The 25,623-nt window shown below is 34.8% G+C and overlaps 1 protein-coding gene across 14 annotated transcripts in view; it reads left to right on the top strand.

Moving 5' to 3' along the window:
* LOC306663837 (uncharacterized protein) overlaps nt 1-25,623 on the top strand; it is a 175,511-nt gene that overhangs the window by 134,871 nt on the left and 15,017 nt on the right. For 6 of the 14 annotated variants that reach the window (XR_013764540.1, XR_013764541.1, XR_013764544.1 and 3 more), the window contains one exon: nt 17,799-17,874. The exons of 6 other annotated variants lie outside the window; for them this stretch is intronic. Coding sequence is in view for 3 of the 8 variants with exons in the window: in XM_079144429.1 (XP_079000555.1) it covers nt 17,799-17,874 (76 nt within the window). In the remaining 5 variants the exon portion in view is untranslated. Of the gene's footprint in view, nt 1-16,037; nt 16,091-17,798; nt 17,875-22,274; nt 22,441-23,870; nt 25,187-25,623 lie in introns of those variants that run through there. 2 more of the 14 variants (XM_079144430.1, XR_013764545.1) reach the window with 2 other exon arrangements.

Genomic DNA, 25,623 nt, shown 5'->3' with positions numbered 1-25,623 from the left:
GATGGCTTTTAGATAAAGGGTTGTGGGTTTTTTTTTTCTTTTTTTTTTTTTTTTTTCTTTTTTCCTTTCTAATATATTTCCTATAGGAACTAAACCATTTGCTTTGTTCTATGCCTAGTGCACTCAAGTCTCCACAGTAAGCTGCTATAAATCTGTTAGAAAGAGCCAAATATACTTTTATTTATTCCCTACATTATTTCAAATTTTGCTTTATGGGTGGAATTTTTATGATTAAAAACATATTTATCATAATTAATAGTAGTATTACTAGTGATCTTAATCCTTTAACATGATTGAAAAGAAGCTGGTTAGCTTTATATCCTCTCCTTCTAAAAAATACAAAAATTAAAAAAAAATTTAGCTTTGCATTTTGCACCAGCATGAGATGAGTTAGAGAGATAATTTATGGAAATCTTGTCTCCCCAGACTTCAGAAGTCTGCCTAATGAGAGAGTCATCAGTAAGATATATCTTTTTTAAAAAATCGAATCCACACATGAACAGTGCATTTTCTAACCTTTGGGGAGGTAGGTGGCGGCCTGGCGGCCTCCTTTGCCCTTCTGTCCTAAGAATGAAGAAGGATTTTGGCCTTTTATTTCATTTGCAGCTGTGTGTTTTGTTCACACGTTCAAGTGTGTATGTGTGTGAGTCTAGTCACTATGTACAAACCTAACTGCATTTGAATGTTTGCATTTTAATCTCTCTGCATATCTCGATAACATCATGAGGGTATTCTAGGCAGATGCTGGGGCCTCAGAGACTGTCTCATTTGCAAATGACCTACAATGTGATTTCTAAACAAAATATTACATTAATTTCTATGTGGAAAACAGGCAGTAAGGAGGAGGAGGAAGGAAGAGGCAGCCATCTTGGAAGCATTTTGCCTTTTAGCCTCATTCTTACTCCTCCTAAGGCTCAATAGTTAGAATATTATCTTTATTTTTAATTGGCCCTCAACAGAAAGCAAGAGGCATATTCAAGAGACCTTTGTATTTGTGTATGGAGTACAAAAAAACTTGTAACCTCTTTGGACTTTAAATAATAACTGCGACTACAGACAAACTACACCTATTATTCTCTATCCTTCTAAATAAATATACATATAAATGAAGCATATGCCACAGCTTGTAAGAGACCTGTACAAAACCTATTAAGGGAAACAAATGTCTGTTTGGACCATTCATTTGCTGCTATCTAAAGAATTAATATGTCAGTGAAGTTATCTGCCCTTCCTCCTCCCCCATTCTGTCTTTTTTTCCCCCAAACACACACACATGCATGCACCCAAACAGTCAGACACCCCCCGCACCCACTATGGAGAAATGGCAACCCTGGAAACTTTTTTTTTTTTTTTTTAAACGGGAACTCCCTTTCTCTTAGATCATAGGTATTTAGTAAAAAGTGAGAGACCAGCTTTTACTTTTTATTTTATTTTATTTTATTTTTCAGTGTGTGGAGAGCTGCTATGGCTCTGTAATGTTCCAACACTGCTTTTATCATGCTCATATTCTAGCCAACACAGGTTTAATGCAATTTGTCCTAACTTTTCATTTTGACCATTGCTTTTCTCAAAGTGGCCAGAGTTTAAAGACTGAAAAAGCAAAGGGAAAAGAAATACCACGGCAGGGGGAAAAACAAACCAACCCCCAAACTGGTGCTGGTATTCAGTGCATTGACACATTCTCAAATGTTTTCTCTGTAGTTATAACACAAAAGCGCTTTCTTCCCTGTTTTGATGTGTTAAAGACGGAAAGAGAGAGGACACTTCGAAGTGGTAAAATAAGTATTTGGAAAGCACAGGGACAGTATTTCTCCTTTGAATGTCCAGCATGTGTCAATAACATGTAAATATTCTACAGTTTAATATTAATTAAATTTTTAAAAATTAAAAAGGGATGAAAAGCTAATTTAAGCCCATCGTATCACATCCACTGGATTTTTAGCTATCAATGTTGTCTTCTTATTGTGTAATAAGAAGTGTGTCCTGAGCCAAGCGTTCTACTGTCTCTAAAATAAGGAGAACAAGGATGCTAAGTGCCTCTGAAAAGAGTGTGAGCCAATCAATAACAAATTATTGTCTAATTCTGATATTTGGCAGAAGAAACTATAAACTTTTACTCCCTTAATGTCAGTAATCTGAACTAATTTTCCTAGCAATATTACTTACAGTTTGTTTTACTGAATGTAACAAATAAGGATCTGAAAGACCTGGTTCCTACACACTCTCTACTACTCTATCAACCAAATTCTCTGAGCTAAATCCCAGAGACCTTTAGGATTGTGGTTTGTATCCTGGGTTTTTAAAAAGCAAGAATAAAATGCGTAAGCTAGATGATTTTAAAACTGGTGAAAGTCACCCCTACTATTCTTACAATGTGTAAGTCACGTTTTAATATATGGCCATAAATCTTAGTATACCTCAGAAACAAAAATGTGTTTATTAAACCAGTTTCTCTGCTAATCAAAACAAAGTCCCCCCAAATATTTTTGATGTAGAATTTTAAATTGTTTTAAAGGAACAAGAGGATGAAAATCAAGGACCTTGGTTTTTCTGTACAGCTATATTCTTCAGCTTTATGAAGTTACTTGAGGACATATTTAAAAATATTGTTTCTCTGTTCATATGTTTGTGAACTTACCCCAAGAATATATTAAGAGATGTGGTCCATTAGATTTCTTTCCCCCATTGCTTGCCTCAAAAATTCAAACCTGCTCTGTTTGAAAAAAGCAGAAGTTTCTGTAATATTATGGGCCTTTTTGTTTTTCAGCAAAAAGTTGAGAATGTAGAGTAGAAATATCAAAAATTTTAGGACCTAAGTTATTGATGCTATTCTTTTGTGAAGACTGATGCCAATGATTTTTTAATTTCCTTTGGTCTCTGGCCTTTCTTTGGTGTGTTTTCTCATTTGTGTAAATTGGCCTTGTCCCTTCCTACTAGAAGGTTCATTTGGGGCATGCTCTTCTTGATAGATTCTTATTCCCACTCCCACCAGCTTGTTTGAAGTTTGGAATGGTAGGGGGCGGGGGCTCTTCATTTTTAAAGATTTGTATTCATACTCAAAGATCCAGGACTTTTTTCTATCCATCTGTGCATGCTAAAAGGTCACATCCAAGATCACAAGCCATGTTTATGTCCTACTTAGGGGAAAATGATAAGGTATTATCTACAAGCATTTGATACTAGGGACATGGCCTGGACACACACCTTGTCCTCTTCTTCTTGGCCTTGTCTGCCCTGAAGAATGAATATGTTCGTCCCCGAACATATTCTTCGAAGTGGCCAGTCAGATGCTAGCAGGTCAGCTGGCCATCCTGTTGGACAGAGGGTCCATAAATCTGAGAAATGTTGGTGTGGTTGAAAGAAGAAGGTAGTCCAGCCTGAGGGAAGCCCCGTAAATCTCTCTGGAAGCTTTGTTCCTCTTAGTGAGTGGGGGGTGAGAGTTGGGGTAGCTGGGTCTGTAGGTTGTTATTAATGCCCTGGCCCTCCTGCAGTGGGTGCTAACTTGTTGTGCATGAGAGCTGCCACCACCCTTCCCAAACATCGGCTGCTTGGAAAAGTCAAGCACGGCTGAGCCCTGATTTTCATTTAATAGTCAAAACCAAGATGCATTTGGGCTATGATGATAGGACAGCTCCCTTGAAAAGATTATTTGAACTACAAAGGCATTCATTTAGGACTAGCAATGTTGCAAAAGGGCCTGCTAGAAATTAGCAGCCTGTCCTGGTATTTGGAGAGCAAGAGTGACAACTTATTGGAAGTTCTCAAGGAATCATTTATATTTCACACTCCACTAGGCAGCTGATTTGAGATTGTCTGTTAGCATAACAAAGGCTCTGAGCCTGTGAACTTCAGAAACCTTTCGACCTCTTAGCTGCTGGCATGAATAGCCCCCAGTCCTGCCTATAGAGATCTCCCAAAGCTCCCCTGTTCGTGGCTAAATTGTTAATCAGGGTAATTTAATATAGTTTTCAATATGCCTCATCTCTTATTGGGAAAGGTATTCACAGCTTCCCTACCCTTGAAAAAAAAAGTTCTTTTATTCAAGTGTGAGAGGGGCAGCTGCAGACAGACCCCCATCCCTTGCTTCTCCCCCCACTCCTAACTTCCCAGCAGCAATGTTCTGAGCAGCAACCACAGGGAAGCCCAGAGAGAGAAACTCAGAATGAGGATCTCTTTGCCTATACTCCACCCTGAACCTGAAACTCCAGCCTGTTTATGCTGGGAACTGACAAAACAAAAACCCAACGCTCAGTCATAACTGAAATCTCAGTCAAACCCCCCCCCCACCACACACACACACACACACACACACACACACGCCACACCCCTTCTCTACCCTCCCTTTACCTTCACCCTTCCCCTCCCCCCTCATCTCCCACTAAGCTGCTCCTGTGGCTCCTGACAAAACGCACCAGACCCCAAGGCCTGCTCAATTTCATTGCTCTCACTCTTAGGGGTCACCCACATGGGCCTGCACACTCCTTCACACAGTCACACTCAGCCTGTCCCCTACATCCACTCCCAGTGTCACATACACTTTCTCTTACCCGCTCGCTCACACACTATCAATTCACATGCACATTAGTTAACTGAAAAGAGCGGAGCACAAATATATTCATTTTAATCCAGTTAAGACCTAAGAGGTCTCATAGGATATTATTCAATAGTTTAAAAACCAAGTATAAAACTCAGATTTTCCTCACTGTTTCATCTCAAAGAGGCCTACAGTATGCCTTTCTTTCCTTTTCTGCCACTACATGTTCAAAAAATGAAATAAAGCGAATAAAAAATAATCATAAACAAAACATCCAGCTCTGTATTGACACTGCTAAAATATTTTTCATGTTGTGTTTTTTAATAATTATGTTTCAGTACTCGTGCAAATTCAGAATAGCAAATTCATACAATGAAGAAAAGAATATGAAATCACTAATTATGTTTTTCAATTTAAAATGGAAAGATACAACCTCTTAATCTTAGTTCTTACTCTTTCTTTTCCATACAAGAATTTTAGGACATTTTTAAAATATATCTTACTATCTTGGTGGCTTCAGTGGCATTTTTTGTGTGACTAGTGCTCTGTCTTTGTGCGAGTTAAGGCCCTGTGTCTTGCGCCATTTCTTGCTTGTGCCCCGTTTTGGTTGGTGTGTTTGTCTCTCAGCCTCCAGAAGCTGGATAAAGGCAGGGTCTAGTGCCTGAAGTATTTTCTTTGATTTTTCTCTAGCTAGAGTGGTCCCTGGTGGGGGCTGGGAGACTTCACTCACTTGGGATTCTAAGCCAGCATCACAAAACTGCTGGGAGGTGGGAGACAAATTTGTGTTTACACCATCAGGGAAAGGAGGATAAAACTTCCAAAATCAGAAATATAAGTAGAGAACCACACTTAAAACAAATAGCCCAGCCTCTTTCCCAAGATAATTTTTCTTGGAAAAATTTAAAAATAGGGTTGTCTGGTCAATGCAAATATCTAAACAATGCCCACAGGTGATATGCTGAAATAGAAAATAAAACAATTGTGTATAGTTATGATATTATATGACAACCATCAAATCTGCATTTTCCTTAAAAAAATCTGACCGCTTTAATTTCAGTATTGGGGAAGCTTTCAGATTATAAGCATTTTTATCAATAGTCTGTATATTATTCATTTTAATGATGTGCTTTTTTGGTTTATTTTATTCTTTAATGATTTTCATTTTATTGATGTCTTATATTAGAATACTTAAAAATATTAATTGATAGTTATTAAAAATGGATGGGTAAATATTGCTGGTTTCTTCAATAAAAACCCAAAAGTATGAAAACATTTATATATCAATTAATAGAAATTGAACTTTCAAAAGATGTTCAGAGAGAAAAAAAATGTTAGAGCTTCAAACTCAAGAAAGAAGAAATACACAATTTGCATTTTTCAATGCTTTTGCTTAACATTGTTTTCATTAGCTTTTTCTTCATTAGAATTTATGATCCATGTCCATCATTACACTTTCACATCTCTGATTTCTGTTAAATTTTCTAACAGAGGTTAATAAATACAATGGAGTAAAAAGGCCTATTTGCTTTCATCTAAGGTGTTCAATTTTTTAAGATTGTTTACATTTGCATTTAAATTTTTTTCCATGGTCTTAATTTAAATTATTAAAACTTGACTGAAATTAATTCTGTTTTAAGTTAAGAAGTAACAAAGGGATTTTTTTAAAGGAATTAAATGACGCGATTTTGCTAAATTAGAACATTTCCTTGGGCTGGGGCCATCCTAACATTCTCTTCTGCATGGCACAGTTTGGGCTTCATATTTGTGGAAGAAGGGTTGGGGGGAGAAGGATGTATATTTGGAATGGTGTTTGACAGGGGGAATGAACGCAGACACCAGAACAATTATATTACAATCCCATTGGGAATGCCAGCACCAAATTTAGCCAGACTGATGGGGCACTGTCTAGACGGTCCCTTTTGTGTATCAGCTGTTTTTTTCCGTGCTTTATTGTACCGCCTGAATGTGTGAGTTGAACATGCATATGGATCCCAAACATAGCCATTGCTGCAACCATACATTGCTGCTAAACTTCCTCTTATTTGGCTAAGAATCAAGGGTTATGTATACCTTCTGGACTCCCCTTACAATATTTTGTAATTAAAATGTGGCTTCCAGATTAGTGCCTTAACAAAGGTCATAAGACAAAATAGAAGACGCATAAGCTGTTTCTTTATATGAAGAAATGTATTAGGTAAACATTTCTATCTTCTCAAACATGTCCACCTCTTTTTTACTAAAGTGAAAGAAAGCCAGAAAGAAAAGAAATAAAACAATGAGAGGAAAGAAGCAGAGTACATGTAAATTACCACCTTTCCTTTTGAAAAGGGCAAAGGATAGAAAGAAAGAATATATATTAAATGTTTACAGTGTAATTAATGGCAGTGTGTGATTCTCCCCCACTTTTTTCTTTACCTCTCTTTACTTGGTAAACCAAACAGTCTAATGATCAGGGTTCTTGTGAAGTCTTAGAAATAGATTCCCAAACTCTTTTAAATATATGGTTACAAGATTGCCTTAATGTTGTTGAACAGATAGGAAACCCCAGAGACATTTCACATCTGGGCAACTGTCAGGACTTTGTTTTGTTTGTCAAGGATAGAGCTTACTTATAAGTGAATGCAGTATCCACACAAAACAGCCCTTATTCAAAGGAGTAGGAATGCACCCTAAATAGGATGAACACTCCAGGCTGATGGGTACTAAGGTTGGATGCTTTTGCTAACAACCAAGAATTTGAAATGAACACAAATTAATTATTCCAATTAGAAAGTGAGAAATAGAAAAACATATTAATGCTAATGAAAGTAGATATCTGATCCACCTCTTTCTGTGAAAGGTTTATCAGCAACTTTTGCCTTCAGCACCAAGAATTGAAAGGTACAGGAAATTGGTATCCCACAAAATGTTCAGTCATTATAAATAAAATTCTTACCTCGTATTAGGATTCAAAATGAATCCACTGTTTCAGGAAAGAGGATTCCATGTTTTATAGAACAGATACCTTTTGTTAATATGCACACACAAACTTTATTTGGAGCAGGAATTCTACTTTCCATTTGCTGAAATCGTTTTCTCTTACCTTAACAGGGCAAAAAAATGAAAAACCTTTCTTTATGTTTTTGTTTCATACACTAAATTTTGTTAGACTGCATCATTAAATTTAGATGTTTAAAATAATAATTTTCAATGCTTTGCTACTAGAATTTAATAATCACTACCTACCATGGGTAGTGACAATTTTATCCATCTTTTGAGAACTGGAGGGCTAAAAGAAAGACAAAGTGAATTGCATTTCTAATTTTACTGAATAGGGTAATATGAGAAATGACCTAGTTTTTAGTTCAAAACACCATATTAGTAACTTAACAATCCTAAGATATGAAGAGGGACACAGGATGGGGGAAATTTCCTGGTTGGAAGAGGGATGAGACTTGAACAACTAATGCTAAATATGGAGACCTTGAGTAGGCCCTTAAAGGCATTGGTGTTAGCAGCCTCTGAGGCCCAACCTTGGTACGATAGAGAAAAAATATCATCAAAGGCAGGGGCAGAGAGCAAAAGCAACCAAGACTGAGAAATAGAGAAAACAAGAGGAAAATGGGGGTGGGTGGGGAGTGGGGGGTATGCAGGGGTACTGAGTGAGAAAAAAAGAAAGAGAGAGCAGAGAATGAATATTCTAAGCATTGTTTTAATCTAAAACAGAGACGCTTCCAGGAGAATGAATTTCAATGGAGCTGAGCCAAAAATAATTATAGAGATTTTCTTGTTTTGTTTTGTGAATGAAGAGCATCTCTTTTCTCTGGAGATGCGAGAGTGAGAAAGAACCAGAGCCAAGAGATTGAAGTGATGCCCCTCTGCCCCTTTACTTCCACACACCACAGTGGCAGACCTTTCTTTCTTCCCTTTTCCAATAGCTATTGGCACCGAATTGTGCAAGGAAGAGAAGGAAGTGGCAGCAGCCCTCAAACCTTAGCTGGATTTTCTATTCTGACAATAGCTTGTTTACTCTGATAAGGCTGAAGTTTTGAAATTGGAAGCAAGATTGGGGTGGGGGGAGCAGGAATACATATTTTAGGTCCTAGAAATAAAATTGAGCTATTTACAACTAAAAATATTCCCCTATTTGAGATACAAAACTCCCTTTGGGGTTTGTTTTACCAATTACATTTGTTTCTTATTTTTCATCATCAATAGCAGGCTCCTAAAGGAAATAAAGTATTCTCTCAATTTTCCTGCATTTTCTCTGTGATGTAAAACCTTTATCTTAGAACCTTTTTTACAGGAAAAAAAAATTGTCATTTGTTAAAATAGCTTGAGCTATGACTGAATTTTTGTGAAAGCAATATTACATACTCCTCACGAAAGCAGGAATAAAAGGCTTCATGCTAATATAAAACATGTAAGATTGGAGGAGAATTTTGTGGGAGAGTAATCATAAACAACTCAAAGTTAGTATCTAATGACTATTAATTTTCTAATGACTATCAATAACCAGGTTCAGACATACTAACTAGTATGATTTCTGTGTAATTCAATTTAACTTAACAGAAATCATACTAGTTAGTACGGTCTCAATCTGGGTATTCTCTTCAAATCTCTTATTTTAGGTGCTGTGTGTGTTAAAGACCCCATTGTATCATTTTTGTCATTCTTAGATATTAATTCTACAAGGAGGCTTAAGGTATCACTTTTGTCTTTGTGCCACCTGAGTTTTTAAAACACAATATATTTTAGAAAACTAAGAACCAGTTCCTTCCTTCTATATCATATTTCACGACTTATAAAAATTAACATTTAGTCTTATAAATATTTGATCTGCTAAGTTTTAACAATTTAGTGACCCAGCAGAACAGCAGCATGAGTTGTAAATTTAATGGGTTAACACCAAAATGACCTTGATATGAATTTAAAACAAAGCTCTTTATGTATATTCTTAGTCAAGATTATCTATAGGCTTAAGTGTAAACATCTCAGAAGCAAAAATAGGCATAATTTCCTTTAAAACTTTTACATATTAAAATTTATCTTGCTGTTCTGCCAAAGAACCATTGAAACATGTAGCAGCAGTAAAGTTATGATTCTATTATACAGGTGACTTTTTTTTATTTTTTAAAGATAAAAAATGTCTTCATGTACATGGGACTTTATTTAGGGATTTTCAAAACATGCTTTAAATGTCACTGTGAATATATTGTGTAAATCTGCGAATATGAGTTTTATGAATCCACATTTAATTTAATTAATCATATTGATTCACTTGACATTTTTCTCTTTCTGAATCTCCCATCCCCCCTTTCTTCATCTCTCTATTAAAAGCATTTCTTTCACAGTGGTAGACTAATTTTTGAAGCAGATTTTACAAAATAAAACTGACAATGGTTTTAGAAGAACTTTTAAAAGCATTCAACTTAGATTTGTTAGAAGTGCTTAAATGAATATTTAAGAATTCAAAGTACTTAATCACACTAATCTTAACATTACATTAAAAACCCCAGTCCCCCAAATGAGTAGATCTACTTTTTAAGGAGAGTAATTATTAATATGAAATAAGCAGAATAATCACAAGTATACCCTAAGCCAAAATAAGCACTTGAGATTAGCAACAAACATTTTTCTGAGTTTTAAAAGAAAATATTACCTTTTAAAAAATGAAGTAAGTAACAAAATAGCAAAAGATTTAATCATGTTTATTACAAACCACAATACATACAACTCCAGAATTTATATTGGGTTATACTGTATCATGAAAATTACTTAGAAAATGTTTGCTAAAACATTTAAAATACAGTACACAATAATTTAGTATAAATGACAAAGCAGTATATATTACACCAACATGTGTATTTATTGTCAAGCTCTACACGGATTGTAAAATGAAGAATGGTTCATAATTGATGTGTCCCAAAGATATTAGTGATAATAACTAAGATAAAACAAATATAGAACCCTGAGTGTATGCACCAAGGCTTCTGCATTTTATAAGAGTATGTAGACACATGTATACTGACATGTTCAATGTAGATACATTTGTCATTTGTTTATACTGACCATCATACAATAAAGCGGATTTTTAAAGTTCCTCTCTTGACCAATTCTTTTCTAGCCTCCAAATACTAAACCAATTTCAGAGTTTAGAAACTCAAATTACTAAACTCAGAAAAGTTACATTTCAGTTGAAACCAACCATGGAAATTGCCCCAAAGGTAGTCTTATTTGTTTGTTCTTGCGTTTTGTAGTGGTATGGAGACCAGTATAAGGCTGTAGGGGGAGGAAGCAGCAAGAAGCAATTGAAAGGATTAGGATGGAAACTTCCTCCAGCTTCACAGGCTTGTTTGCTGGCCACAGATGCCATTATGGTATATAGATAAGATATGTTTAATATGAAGACTTTAAAAAGAGCCTTCACACTCCTGAAAATTCAGAGGCAAAGCTGAGTTTCTTTCTTTAGACCATATACTTCACTGCATTGGCCCAGGGAGCCTATCCAGCTCATCCACTTGGGTTTGTCACTTCGTGTCATAACCTCCACATTCTTTAAATGTAGTTTCAAAATGTGTTAAATGGAAATGCTGATATAAGCCTAAATGTAGCTGTACTTGCTGTTTCTGCTCTAAGTTCATTCATGGTGGTAGATTTAGTTAAAAGGCCCATAACAGCCATGCTTAACAGTAAGGAAACCAAATCCTCTTGACTTCAATGGGGACTAGGTACATGTAAGAGCAAAGTGAACACTGTAGATATTTGAGATAAATATCTTCTGTGGAAATGTACACATTTAATTAATGTTTCTATACCATATGGAAAAATATATGCTGCATTACAAATAGAGCCTTGTTAGCCCTTTTTCGATATTAAATGCTATTTTCCATATCTTGGACATCTAGAATATGCAGTAACATTTATGATAGTAATAGCTAACTCCAAATAGAACTGCTAGTGATCCTAGGTGTCTATTTAATCATAATCAAGGACTACCTAGTAAGCATTAAGTGACAATAAAGGGTATTCTTGCTAAAATATTAGATGAATTGATAATAGAGAAAATGGTCACTTAAGATAGAAAAGTCAACAGAAAATAGCAGTAATTATGTGTGCAAGTGCACACCAGCCTCCTGTATTACATGCAGTGTTCAATGTGCTATTATAAAAGAAAAAGTATGGTACCTCTTCTTGATGATACAGCTGCATTAGGAAGTTTTACAGAATAACTTGTTTCCCAGAGCACAACATTAGCTTTTCCACATGCTTTTTTTTTTTTTTTTGATAGAATTTCCCCTCCCAGATAAAAACTGGTTTTCATCATACAACTGCATAATTATTTTTCTGCAACTAGCTATAATTACTTGTTTTGTGTATCTCTACTAGAGTGATTCAGTGTTTGCTGTTCTACCTCATAAAATGCATCTGTATTAGAGGCATGTGAAAAGGAGTATTGACCTTATATAATATATTGCTATATTGGTAGGGGCACACAGCCCTAATTCTTTGTAAAAGGCACAAAAGTCTATATTGCTTTGAGTTTTTCTTTTTGAATGCCATGTGAGTTTTCTGACTAAAGCATAAAACTGGAGGTAACTGAAGACAAGAAACCTCACAACATGGAAATTACTTGGTACACAAAGAAACTCCCTCTCATATGGATATACAATGGGCTACTGAATATAAAAGGCTGTCGGAGGGATTTGTTGATAGTGGCATCATAGAAAACCTTGGAATCAGTGTTTGTGAGATTTGTCAAACCAAAAACTCAAATAGATTTCAAATCACTCAAGAATATCTAATCATTTTATGTCATTCATAAGGGTCTCCACAAATAAAAATGAAAATTCTGCAGTGCCTCTCCTGCCAGTCTCTTTCATCTTATAACAGTCCTCCTCTGTCTTTTCCTTCCAACTCCTATTTGTCTGTCGTCCTTTCTTTCAAATTCTCTGTAATCCTTGCTTTCCCAAGTCCCTCTTTAGTCTTATTCATCAGTGATGCCAATAAAAATAAACAGTCTATTTAAAGCAAATGAGTCAGGGCCAAAAAATAAATGATTAGTGTGTGTCTCTATTATTATTTAGTAAAAATACACCTGTGGCATTCATTGTCTTTTAAATTTTTCTCAAATAATTTTAGAAACAAATCTCAAACAAACTAGAAGAGAACTGAAGTGTTAGTTAATTTCTCTAAATTTATTTGTAAATGCATGTAATGTTAAATGCAGTGAAACACTTGCGAGACCACTTTTGTACTTACTGATCCCAGGGTGCAGAAAGAATTAGCTTATCCAGGAAAACTCAAAGTCATAATTAGTCTTGTGAGTTATAATAATCGGGTCTCATCCTGCATTTCTTTCTCATGTGGTACTCCCAGTGGGAATTCTGCATGAAAAAGGACCACAGGATTGGGCATTAATAATGGCATACCTATGAAATATGAGCATTTTCCTATAGTGCCAATCAGTTAAATTAGAAATCTGCCCCATCTTGGTCTATAGCCTTCAATTTAAAGAACAACGTAAATAGATTTTTTGAATTTAAAAATAAACAATGTAGTCTTAGTTTTTGAAATACCTATCAAAATTATAAAATAAAAATTAAGCCAGGCACGGTGGTGTACACCTACAATCCCACCTGCTTGGGAGGCTAAGACAGGTGGATTACAAATTTGAGACCTGCCTCAGCTACTTAGCAAGAAACTTTATCAAAATAAAAAAATAAAAGAGGACTGGGGATATAGTTCACTGGTAGAGAACTACTGAGTTCAATCCCCAGTACTGGGAAAAAGAAAAAAAAAGAGAAAAATTAAAGTTTCCTTCTGCCTAAATAAATGCTTTTTCCTCTTAAGTTAGCTATAAATATAAGACTCTAAGTCTTATTTATAAATATTAATAATGCCTAAGTTTTATGTAGTTTTTCCAAACAAATAGAAATAAAAGAGCAAGTAAGGAAAGGATAAATGAACCCCAGTGGAAAGCTGTTTGTTTTCAAAGATCTCAGATCAGCCATTTTTTCTCATTGGACTACTGAGGTCACTCAACCATCAGTTGACTGATTGAGATACTCAATTGTTTTAATATACTGACCAAACTAAATTTGGCAGGGGGGATGCAACAACTTGCCACTCCTGAGGTGTTGACATTTTGTGAAACAGAAATATACCTTTGAAGAGTTACAATATGACAAACACCTAACTAGGTTTAGAAAAACAGGGAACTGCAATTATCACTATATATCCATTTAAAACCCAGTCCTGCATAGTTCCAATAACCCTAAAAATTTAGGCAACATTCCATCAACAGGTAAATAGATAAACAAATTGCAGTATATTCTGATAATGAAATTTTACTCAGTAATACAAAAGAATAAACCACAGATACATTTTACAACATCATCTTATGCTGAGTGAAAGACAGTAGGCAAAAAAAAAAAAAAAAAAAAAGGAGTACAAACCATATATAACATTCAGCTAATGTACAATGTCAGGAAGTAGATCAGTGGTGAGGAGGGTCAGAAGGCAGCAATTATAAAGAAGAACAAGGAAACTTTTTGGGGTGATAGATATGTTCAGTATCTTTGTTGTTGTGACAGTTTCACAGGCATTTACATAGGTAAATATTTAAATTATACAGTTAAGAATGAACAGTTTGTTATATATCAATTTTACCTTGATAAAGCTGTTAAATCTAAAGGGACTAATTAGAATGGATATAGCAACCAATCAGAATGGATGCTAGCCATGAACAACAACAAAAAAAAAAAAATCAGAGAATAGGTTTTGAAATTATTTGGGCAGTTGGGGCCATGTACAGTTTAACATAAAGAATTTGTGAATACAGATTGCTCTCTTCACCCACTATCTGAAGCTTATGAATCCTGGTTTAATTGTAAAACCATTTTCCATTTTTTTTCTGTTAAAAATCTATACAGTCCCAAATGAGGTAAGCATCACAAGTTTAGATTCTCTCTCTAGTAGTGCTACAAAATGTGTGACTAAAATGATGTCAAAATACCACTAAACAATTGTTTGAAGCAGAGATAAACTGAAAGATACTTTCTTTTAGAGAAAATAGGATCCATCCACCAAGCATTTCAATCTCACTATTAACACCTCCAAGGATTTTCACTTCCTTTTCTTTACCATATGTGTGATATGAATAGAGTGGGGAAGTTTCTTTGGGAGATGTTATTAACCAAGTAACAGAACTTACCTGAATGTATTAGTCTCAGGTAAATATCACGAACTGGTCAATTTTAATTTATTTCAGCAAAAATTTGTTCAAATTCACAGTAAGGTATAGAAACAACATATAGAGTCTCTATTCTGAAATGGAAGATGACTAATTGAGTTATCTACCAAAATGCCTTATGTGGTACAGTAAAGGACTCTTCAGTTTGTTATTTTTATTATTCTAATTTCTATATACTATGTGTTGTGTTTATTTGTTCACAATTAAATTTTCAGATGCACAACCAGAGTTAGATCAGTTTCCATCTCAAGGAGGGGGAAATATTTTTTAAAAACTCAGAGACTAAACTAAAAGTTAATAAACATATGGGAAAAAATACTGGAAGCAAATTGAATGTGTGTGCAAATTGATATTTTACTAAAAGAACATGCTTAAAATTTTAGGTTTATCAAACATACATTCATAAAATTGAATTAAAATTCAGGAAGTGCAATCATTTGTGAATATAGAAATACATGTGTTTTACATTATCTGAAATGAAAATTTTTTTCCATCTCACTATATTATGATTTTAATTTATTATTCTGATTTTAGAGATGTAATATTTAAAATGCATCAATGAAGACATATTTATTTAGTGAGTTAGGTACATTTTAGGGTTTTTTTTTTCAATGTCCATGTTTTGGTCAGGCTTGATACTCATAACTTATATAGGATTTGCAATAAGTAAAATGTACCATTAACCTTGGACATAAATTTATAACTAATTGTATGTTGATATGTAACTAACTTCTGCATTTAAACGTTTATACATAACTAGGGTTATGATTTTTTTTATATATATTCTTTGAAACAGGAGAGGTTCAACTTCTTTTCCTTTTCCTTTTCCTTTATATTTTGCCCAGGTCTGCTGTTTTTCCTTTTTCACATCTTCATTTTCTCCTTCTTTCCCTTCTTTTACTTCATTATTTAGCCAAGGAATTTTTTCTTCTGTTATTATTAATGTCAGTAAGGGACAAAGACATTGTCTTAACTGTAAAGATGCAATTGCTTTAGGGAAATCCTTCCTTCTTCTCTTCCTTCCTTCCTCTCCCTAGCTTCTTTATTTCTTCCTTTCTTTCTTGTGCTAGGGATTGAACTGAGGACCTAAAACATGCTAGGCTAGTGCTCCACCACCCAACTTCATTCAGGGTGGGTATCTACCTGCCATTTCTTGACTGTGCTTAGAATTAAAAAGAACTTCTCAGATACAACATTAACTATCCCTCTTTGTACACTTCCTGTGAGATTGTTTTCTTTTGTTACCTTTTTCAGGATTTTAGCTTTAACCAGGACCAGTTTATCAACAAAGGAATTCAAAAGATCTTTAAGAGTTTTAGAAGGTACACCACTTTCACCTCCACCTGATTCCTGGTTTTCCATGTAATCTAATGAAATGAATATACCTCCTTCCCCTTCAGACTAAAATCAAGCTATTTTGGAAGCCAGTATTTAGAGTGCAAAGCACGTGCTAAGTTTCTTGGAACTGGGGACTATGACTAGAAAAATTCTTAAGAGCTTTTTGGTATTAAGGTGAAGATCTCTATAAGGCCAACTTATTCTCTCTGTAGAATCATCTTGGTGTTTATTTGTCACTTCCTGCTGTTGAGATGCTCAGTCAACTTCTCATCCCTCCCCTACTCCTTATTTTAGAGAAGACAGAAATTGGCATCATTATGTATGATACTTCATGGCCACATTCTATATGTCTCTGTTTCTTATCAGTATCTGTTGAAAAATCTTGTGCTGCCTATCTCACTTGATTTTCTTTAGGACCCACATAATGATCTATGTGAGTATGATTAAAACATAAGACAACTTTGTGAGGTACTAAGACTGAGATAGGAATGTCTCAAGTTCAAGACTGGCCTTGGAAACTTAGTGAGATGCTGTCTCAAAATAAAAAGGGCTGGGAATGTAGCTCAGTGCCAGGGCATGCTTGGGTTCAATCCCCAGTACTGGAAAAAAAAAAAAAAAAAGTGAAATAATTTTACTGGAAACAATAGAAGACTAGACATTGATGTGGCATAGCCATATCAGCTAAGTTCATATTGGTTGTTCGGGCCCTTTATTTTCTTAAAACACCTTGTTTGTGCAGATGTCTTTTTAGCTTATAGGAAATCAGATTGTTCTGTAGAGTTGCTTTTATGATATCTTTTCATGTTAATCCAAAGGAGATGTTGAGATAGTTGTTAACAATGAACCATTTGGATTGGAGAGCCTAATAAAAAAAAAGATCTTTCCTTGGAAGATATGTTAAAAAAAAAAAATCTATTGTTAAGCCACCTAAATGATATCTTTAACAGGTTCTGTCCTTTATTAAATTTCCATATACCTAACTGTATACAAAACTTAAAGACTTTCTTTTTTTCTCTCCAATGAAACATGAAGTCACTTTTTAATTCACTGTTATACATAACTACAATTAGAATGGATTTATTAATTAATGGATATTATAATCATTATTAATTACTCTTAACTACACAGCATTTCACATAATCTGCTCCATAACTCTTCATCTTTATAGAGTTCAGAGTTACTTCTGAGGACAATGAAACCCACAAAATCATTATGGACTATAGTTAGAACAAAGTAAAGTATTTTGCATTTCAAAATGAATATCTAAACAGACCTTATAAATTACATGTTTATTTTGCCTGTATCAGGTTAAATTTCTTAAAATAAGAATCAATAATTTCCAAATTCCATTTTGTACATTTTTTAAATTCATCAATGAGCCAAGGAATGTGATAACCCTCAATTTTATCTATGTAGCTTTGTAACATTTAGAGTGACAAAAATAATTTTATCAAATTTCACTTAAAGTTTTACAAAACCTTAAGTCTCAACTAAGGCTAGGTTAATAACTCTTAACCTAAGAGTTATTTTACAAGTTGATATTGAGTAGAAAACAAAACATTAATTCAGAATAAACTTATTGGAGTACGTTAGAATTTTTCAATTTCAATGTATTTACCAAAAATTACAACTTTTGCTATACATATTACTTATCTGTAACTAATTATTTTTACAGGCTCTTTACCATTTTAGCCAAAGAACAACACATCAACACTTTCTCTAAAACACTTCAATCAACAAGAACAAATTGTATCAAATCCTGTTTCAAGTAAGTAAAATTATACTATAGGAATGACTCAGGTAGCCTGAGTAAATATCAAAAGAGAGTTAAATATGGATGATGGTAAAGTTCTTCACCTTAAGATCTCCTAGAACAACTTTGATATAAAGCTAAATATGACATAATTACACATCGATTTCACCTTTTTCCCAAATAGTTTATTTAGTTATGCCTTTCTATGGCCTATTTCCAGTTTAATCCAACCTTGTCCTACTGTGACACTCATCTGAAATATTTTACTTTGCTTCTTGAGAGCAGGTATCCTATATGTCTCATGACATCTTTTAAGATGGTATTGTATAAGAACCGGCAAATACACACCTGACTTATTAAGATAGTCTGGATAAGAATGGAATATTCTGCAGAATTCTACAGATCCCTTCACTGCTGCTTCCTGCTTCCTGTGAGTTATCTTGGTTGATTTCAGGAGTTGATCTTTGATTCTTGTTTCTGCCTCAGAATTTGGTATTACCTGTGTATCTCTTGGTGACCAAATTCAGCTGCTTTCCATGACCTACCTGGTGCTGTCACTGGCTTCTTCCTGCAGTCTTGCTCTATCTTGTCTCATGTTGTGCATGGTCTGACAGCTTTGTTGTTATCTCATCTATTTGAGCATATGTGATGGGTCAATTCAGGAAAATAAGCAATATATTTTAATACTTAGTTGACCACCTGAAAAAGAAATTTGGGAGTTGCCACATACAGTGGTCAAAAACTATGAGATTCAGAATGAAGGCAGCGGCAGTGAAAATGGAGACATGGTGACTTTAAGAGATACTGAAAAGAGAGAATCAATAGGAGTTGATGGCTGATTAGATTAAAGGATAAGACAAGGAACAGTCATGGATTATATTGAATTTGGACTCAAGAAATTGAGGTAGTCTGAAGTCATGTATTGAAATGGGAGTATAGAAGGAAAACACAAGATTCGAGTGAGAAAGATGTGAATTCAGTATTACATAATTATATCATACATTCATCTGTAAGACACCTAAATTATGATAACTACTGTGTAATGGAGTATAGAATTTGCAGATGAGACAAGAAATCAGGCATGGAATGTATATTTGAGTATCAAGTAGTTTAAAAAGAACTAAATAGTCAAAGGTGTTCAAGTCAAGAAGTCAGGTAGGATGAGGATTAAAACCCATTGCATCCACCATAAGAGGTTATTGATGAATATGGCTAACAGGGTTATTAGTGAAATGGAAGGAGCAATAGCTCAAATTCAGAGCATGGGGGAGTGAATTGGAAAGTAAAGGAATGGAATGCCCTGTCCTTATAATAATAGCCAGATTTCATCTCATATCAGGGTTAAGAATCAGAATTATCTAAAAAAATGTAAAATGAAATTCTGTTCCACACCCATTCTCTATTCTTTCTTACTAGGTATCTCTGTTGAGGTAGTTTTGTTTTAAAGAAATAGTGTATATTAAATGTTTAGCACAAAGTCTAATACTTTTAGTACTCAAGTAATGAAACTACAAGCACTCCCAATTACTTGGATCTAATCCACTCCTGAAAATGTGTAGGAAGGCAAAACTTGCCTAGGAAATGCAAATATTTTATTATTTTAAATGGGAAAAAGAATAACACATCCTTGGTGCATACAAAAACTCCAACCAGTTCCCCTACACATCATTAGAATACTCTTAAACCCCTACATAGTAATCAACTAAAGATTTTTGCATTACAAAAATCACTTAACACTCGATTATTTAAAAGTTAACAACCCGTTAGTGAATATGTTTATATGGATTACAGACAGTATCAGGTATGAACTGCATTTTCCTTCTGCACTGCCATGAGTATGTGTTTAATATAAATAAACAAGAAGATAAAAATATATATTGATGCAATTAACACAGCAAAATAAAATAAACAAATGAGGCTTTAAAAACGTAAGTTACTTTCCTGAATGTGGCTTAGCATTGGGAAGACCTTTTAATTTAATAATGCATAATATCTTTAAATGAGGCAAACACCATCCTATCAGGAGAAAACCTGAGATATGAATGCAATGTATTCTACATCCTCTTGTACAACTCTCTGGAAATTACATGGATATTTATTACAACAATTACAGATTGAATTACTAAATTTAGGATAAATGTTTTAAAAAGCTATTTCTACTCTTATTGTTATGTGCCTGAGAGTGAAGTTATTATGGCACAAGAGCAAAACATAGAACAGAGGTCCTCAACTGGGAGCAGTTTTGCCACACAGGGGGACAGTTGGTGATGTCTGGGAACATTTTTGGGTGTCACAAAATAGAGGTCAGAGATGCTGACTAACATCCTTCAATGCATAGAACAGTTCACCACAACAAAGAATAATGCAACTCAAAATATCAATGGTGTGGACGTTAAGGAACCTGATGGAAAGTAATGTTCAAAGGCATGGTGTTCTGTGTCAGGAACAATGATGAAATGAATATGAATAGAACCAAGCTAGGGTCTTTAGGATAATCAGAGCTGATGTAGGAGAAATAAAGTACTGGATAGAAGGGCAGTCGATTATAGCTTAGAGGAGATTCTTGAATGCAACATGAGGAATTTAGATTAAAGGTTTTAGTGAAAGAAAGTGTTGTGATGAAAATGGAGTTTGAAGATTTGTGGGTCACTGTATCTAGGGTATGGTCAAGAGGGAGAGACTAGCGTGATTAAACCCTATTAGGAGTGGGAGAAGAGCAGCACATGTCAGGATCTATCAATGGAAATGGAGAAAAAAGGTGGAACGAAATTCATGTTTGAGAGGAAACCTCAATTGGAAATAGGAGCAGATTGACTACTGCAAAATCAAGAGTTGGAAAGACACAATGTCATTAGCTTCAAGAACTATAAAGTGGATATTTTCATCAATGGTTCTAATAAAGATAAGAAAAGGATCTGATTTTGGGTGGGGAATATGAGAGAAAATATTGTTTAGTTTTTACCATTGTTACACCGAAAGGGGTGGGGCAGTGAAATACATGAGATAATTTCAATTATTGCAGGAGTATTTGTCTGAGTTTTTTGCTCAATTCTTTTAATTCTTTTAGATGTTTAGTCTTCAGGTTTAAAGTCAACTAACACATTTGAGCACCCACTCTCTGCCATTTTTTCATATATTTGTCACGTGCAATCTCACTTAAATTCCAAGAAATATTGGATGTTTTAGTCAGGTTTTTCGCTGTTGTGACTAAAAGGATCTGACCAGCACAACTGTAGAAGAGAAAAGGTTTATTTGAGGGCTCACAGTTTCAGAGGTCTTATTCCACAGAAGGCCAGCTCCATTCCTCGGGGCTCCAGGTGAGGCAGAACATCATGGTGGAAGAGTGTGACAGAGGAAGCAGCTTGCAACATCAGGAAGGAGAGAGAGAGAGAGAAAAGGAAAGAAAGAGAGAGAGAGAGAGAGAGAGGGAGCGAGAGAGGGAGAGAGACTCCTCTCTCCAGATACAAAATACATACCCCAAAGCCGTGCCCCATTTCCAATCTTCTCCAGCCACACCCTACCACTTCAATTAATCCCATCGTGGATTAATTCACTGATTGGGTTAAGACTCTTACAACCTAATCATTTCTCCTCTGAACCTTCCTGCATTGTCTCACATGTGAGCTTTTGGGGAACATCTCACAATCAAACCACAACACTGAAGAATATTGCTACCCCATTTTATGGATGAGAGAAACAAAGATTAGCAAGATTAAATGACCAAGGTCATACAACTGCCAAATCACTGTACTACAATTTAACCTAATGCCTTCTAAGTCCTGGGATTTTTACTAAAATGATTTTCTCTAGTCCTCATCGCGTGCTCCAGTTATTTCACACAATCCACTATAATCACATCTTTATTGAGTTTAATAAATAACTTCCTTCAGCCATGCATACTTTTTAAATACATTTTTTCCTTCAAAAAGTAATACATGTCAATGTAGAAATTTGGAAAATATAAAAGCATAAGAGGATAAAATAATGATAAATTATAGCACTTAGAAATATCTACTAATAAACAACTTTCAGGTAATAATTTAGTTTTTATCATTTTTATTTTTCTCTGCTGATGATTTTGCTGATGTACAGTGATATTTCTGAAATGAATCATCAGGAATTAGAAACAGGATGAAAAAAATGAATGGTACACAAGCTAGAGAATTAGCTTTCAAATCCATAAAGAAGAAACTTGTGTAGGGTGAGGGTGGGGAGAGAGAATGGGGACAGGGTAATTTCTAGATCCTCATTTTGCCCAAGGAGCACTAGGAACTTAATAAATCTTAGTTCATCTGTCATCTCTATGGTCTGCTAATGACAAGATTAAATTGAAGCTACACTTTTCCTGAGTGCTTATCATTTGCCAGGCGCAGTACTAAGAGCTTTACCCACATTATCTCATTTTATCCCTGCAGCATATTTCCAACTTAGAGAAGCAGAAACTTAGTCTTAAAGAGGTTTTAAAAACTTGCCCAAGTTCTGCATCTAGGAAGTGGAGAAGTGAGGATTCAAAAGCAAATTTGACTGCAGAGGTGACATCATCACTGTGCTACACAGCCTCCTCTTGATGAAGAAAATCAGGTGTGTAAAGTATATAATCCAGGAAAGTGAGTCAGAGCTGAAGGTGATCTCAGGATCTGGTTCTCATGATTTTTAGTCTCCGATTCCCCTTTGTTTCTTTCTCTCTTTAGGAATGGGTTGACATTTGGCTTCTAGAATATAATTTAATGCTTGATCCACTAGATGGTTTTTATTTGATTCTATCAAAAAATGTGATTTGCTAAGGGATGCACATGAGAATACTGTGTGTCTGATACATAGCAGAATCCTAGTTGCTGAGTGAATGATCATCAAACTGAAGATTATTTGTCCAGAATAACTTTAATCATAAATTGGACCACAGAACCCCACTGAAGTTTGCCAGTTATACATTTAGAAAGACTGGGTTTCAACAAATACTGGCTGAACAAAATCTCTATTACTTGTGACATTTCTTAGACAATTGCTCTTGGGAAACAATGTAGTTTAAAATCGTATTCATTGCAAATCACCACATTTGGGTTAAAATTTAAAATAAATGTATTCTTTTGTCAAAATATCTAGTAGACATAGACTTTGGCTTTTAGTTTTAGGTTGTGGGATGGTGCTATAATGGAAGACTATAAGTGAATAAAAGCTTGGGTGCATTTTCTGAGCTAGTCCTCTATATTAGGAATATAGTGCATGCTGTGGAAACATGCTCTTCCTATAAAGCTTGAAGTGGGTCATTGATTTTACACAAGGACCTATGTTAGTCTAGTTACTCATGGACATTTTTATACATAAATTGTTGGGTATCTGTTTATTTTAATGATAAATGTTTCCAAGTTAGGGTTCTCAAATGGAGATATTTATCTCTTTGAAATTTTAACCACAATACAATTAAAGTGAAATGCAATCAATAAAATATTAATGCAGGTATGTTTGAAGATCAGCTATTTAATGGTTAGGTCCATATCTATCGTTTTTTAGCTTCTTGAAAGTTGATATATAACAGAGTTACTGAGTTAACTAACAAATCACAAATACAATGTACATCTAATTGTGGGACTGTTATTAATCACTTAATAAGGTCCAGGGCATTGATGAAAGTTTATGTTGCCTGGTCTTTTTAAAACCTTTCACCAGTCTGGCTGGCTACTTCGAGATTATTAAACATTATTTTAAACACTAGATATCCCTATAGCACTCCAGGAATGATTGGATTTTAAAGCAAGAAACAGTTGTATAGATTCCTCTTCATCTTTTCTTTTTTAGGACAGAGATACTGAAGATTAACAAAATGATGTCATGCTGCTAGTGATAGAGCTACTCCTGAAAGCCAGGGCTCCTGAGTCCCAAATCACTGTTCTTCAAAACACCAAAGTCTTTGAATTTGAAGATCTTAATCCAATTTCTGATTTTTCAGATATAGGGATAATTTGCCTTGCAGCTTGTGGGCCCAGCCTGTTTATATTATTTTTTTTTTCTAGACAGAATTAAGTAGGAATTAAGGTAGAACGGAGAAACAGAAGCTTGCACTAACTGAAAATTAGTGTCTCACAATGACAAATAACACGAGGACTTTTTGAGACTGCTTTTGGTGATGGTGAATCACCATCCCTCTCAGAAGTGAGGATCTGAAGCAGCTAACACCAGTTAATCTTATCAAAGGTATTGCTCGTATGCCTGTATGACTTAGGCAAATGGAAAGGTTTCCTTGGAGTTCCTGTCAAGTAAAATGGATTATTAAAAATATTGCCGAGTGAATGATCATCAAACTGAAGATTATTTGACCAGAATAAGTTTAATCATAAACTGGGCCAAAGAACCCCACCTCTCAGTTGCTATTTGGTTTTTTATGTTGGCAGTGGAAGTTAAAAAAAAAAAAAAAGAATTTTCCCACTAATTTTCCATTGCTACTTTCTGTGTGAGTCAGCTTTATTCATTTTAGTTCATGCTGGGTAATGAAAAGATTCTAAACTTTAGTCATTTGTGTAACTCTAGCTCTCTACAAAGGAGAAAGCAAAGTTTTTCCAACTGAGGTTTTCTCTGTGTCTAACTACAAGTTTATAGCAAAATAAAACAAAAACATACAAACAAAACTGTGAGATGGTACTTTGGAAATAGCTATTCGCTATTCGTATAAGTTTTTAAACATTTGCTTTCACCATATGAATGGTCATCGTCAGAACAAGTTAAAAATGGTTGAATATGTTCGGCAATATTTCCAAAACTGCATCAGTTCTTTACAAAATACATCTACTTTGCCAAACTGATCCCAGTATTTGCCTTTCAGCTCCGACAAAAATAGTTTCTGCTGATTTAATGACATTTTTCAATCTGATTATTAGATAAAGGTCTTTTACAACAACCAAATCAAGTTGACCAGTTGGATTTTCATTCCTGCTCTTATTCACACTTCATTACCTTTTCATGTCTGAACAAGTTACCCAGAGTCTTGGAGTACTGAGAGGAGTCAGCTCTTACTACAAGATGTTTGTGTTTCTGCCTTTTGAAGCACCAGAAGAGAAATGTGCCTTTGTATCTTTTGTGTGTCTGTAAAGTGAAATTACTGATCCGCAGTATAATAAATTGTTACACCTGGAAGAGACCTTGGACAAAATTCAGCCCAGCTTCCCCACACCATCCCCACCCTACAGGGTGAGGGATATGTACCACTAGTGTGTACAAGATAATTTTAAGAAGCATATGGACAGTGAATGACACAATGGGAAAATTAGCTTCTTTTCAGGTTTTTTTTTTTTTTTTTGAGACTTCTAATTATATCAAGAAGAAAGTCTCAGTCTGGTGCTAACAAAGAGCTCTCTAACACTTTTATCTTCCTTTTTAAGAAATAGAAGACAAGCCTCAGGCTCAGAGTCTTCAGCAGACAACTATGTAGAGCTAGAATTTAATAATACTGTATAGTTTTCATTAAATTAAAAAATTTCAGATTACCATCTATGTGGATGACACTTTTTTTTTTTAATGGCAGAGATATAAAGCTTTCTTTTAAAACACACTTATTTAAGTTCAAAATTAAAAAGAATTGGTTTAAAACAAATATTAAGTAAAAATTAGTACAGTGAATATAGCAGTTCAGATATTACATACTGCCTACAGTCAGTGATAAGGTAAAATTCATTGATGGGAAGGACTAGAACTTGGGGAGCTGAAAACCAGTTCTTCACTGAACAGATGGGAAATTCGAAGCCAAGAGAGGTCAGAAAGTAGGTCAGGACT

Source organism: Sciurus vulgaris, assembly GCF_902686455.1.
Source record: "Sciurus vulgaris genome assembly, chromosome: 6".
Taxonomy (NCBI): domain Eukaryota; kingdom Metazoa; phylum Chordata; class Mammalia; order Rodentia; family Sciuridae; genus Sciurus; species Sciurus vulgaris.
The sequence above is the reverse complement of the archived record's forward strand: the minus strand, read 5'-3'. Positions and strand labels throughout refer to the sequence as shown.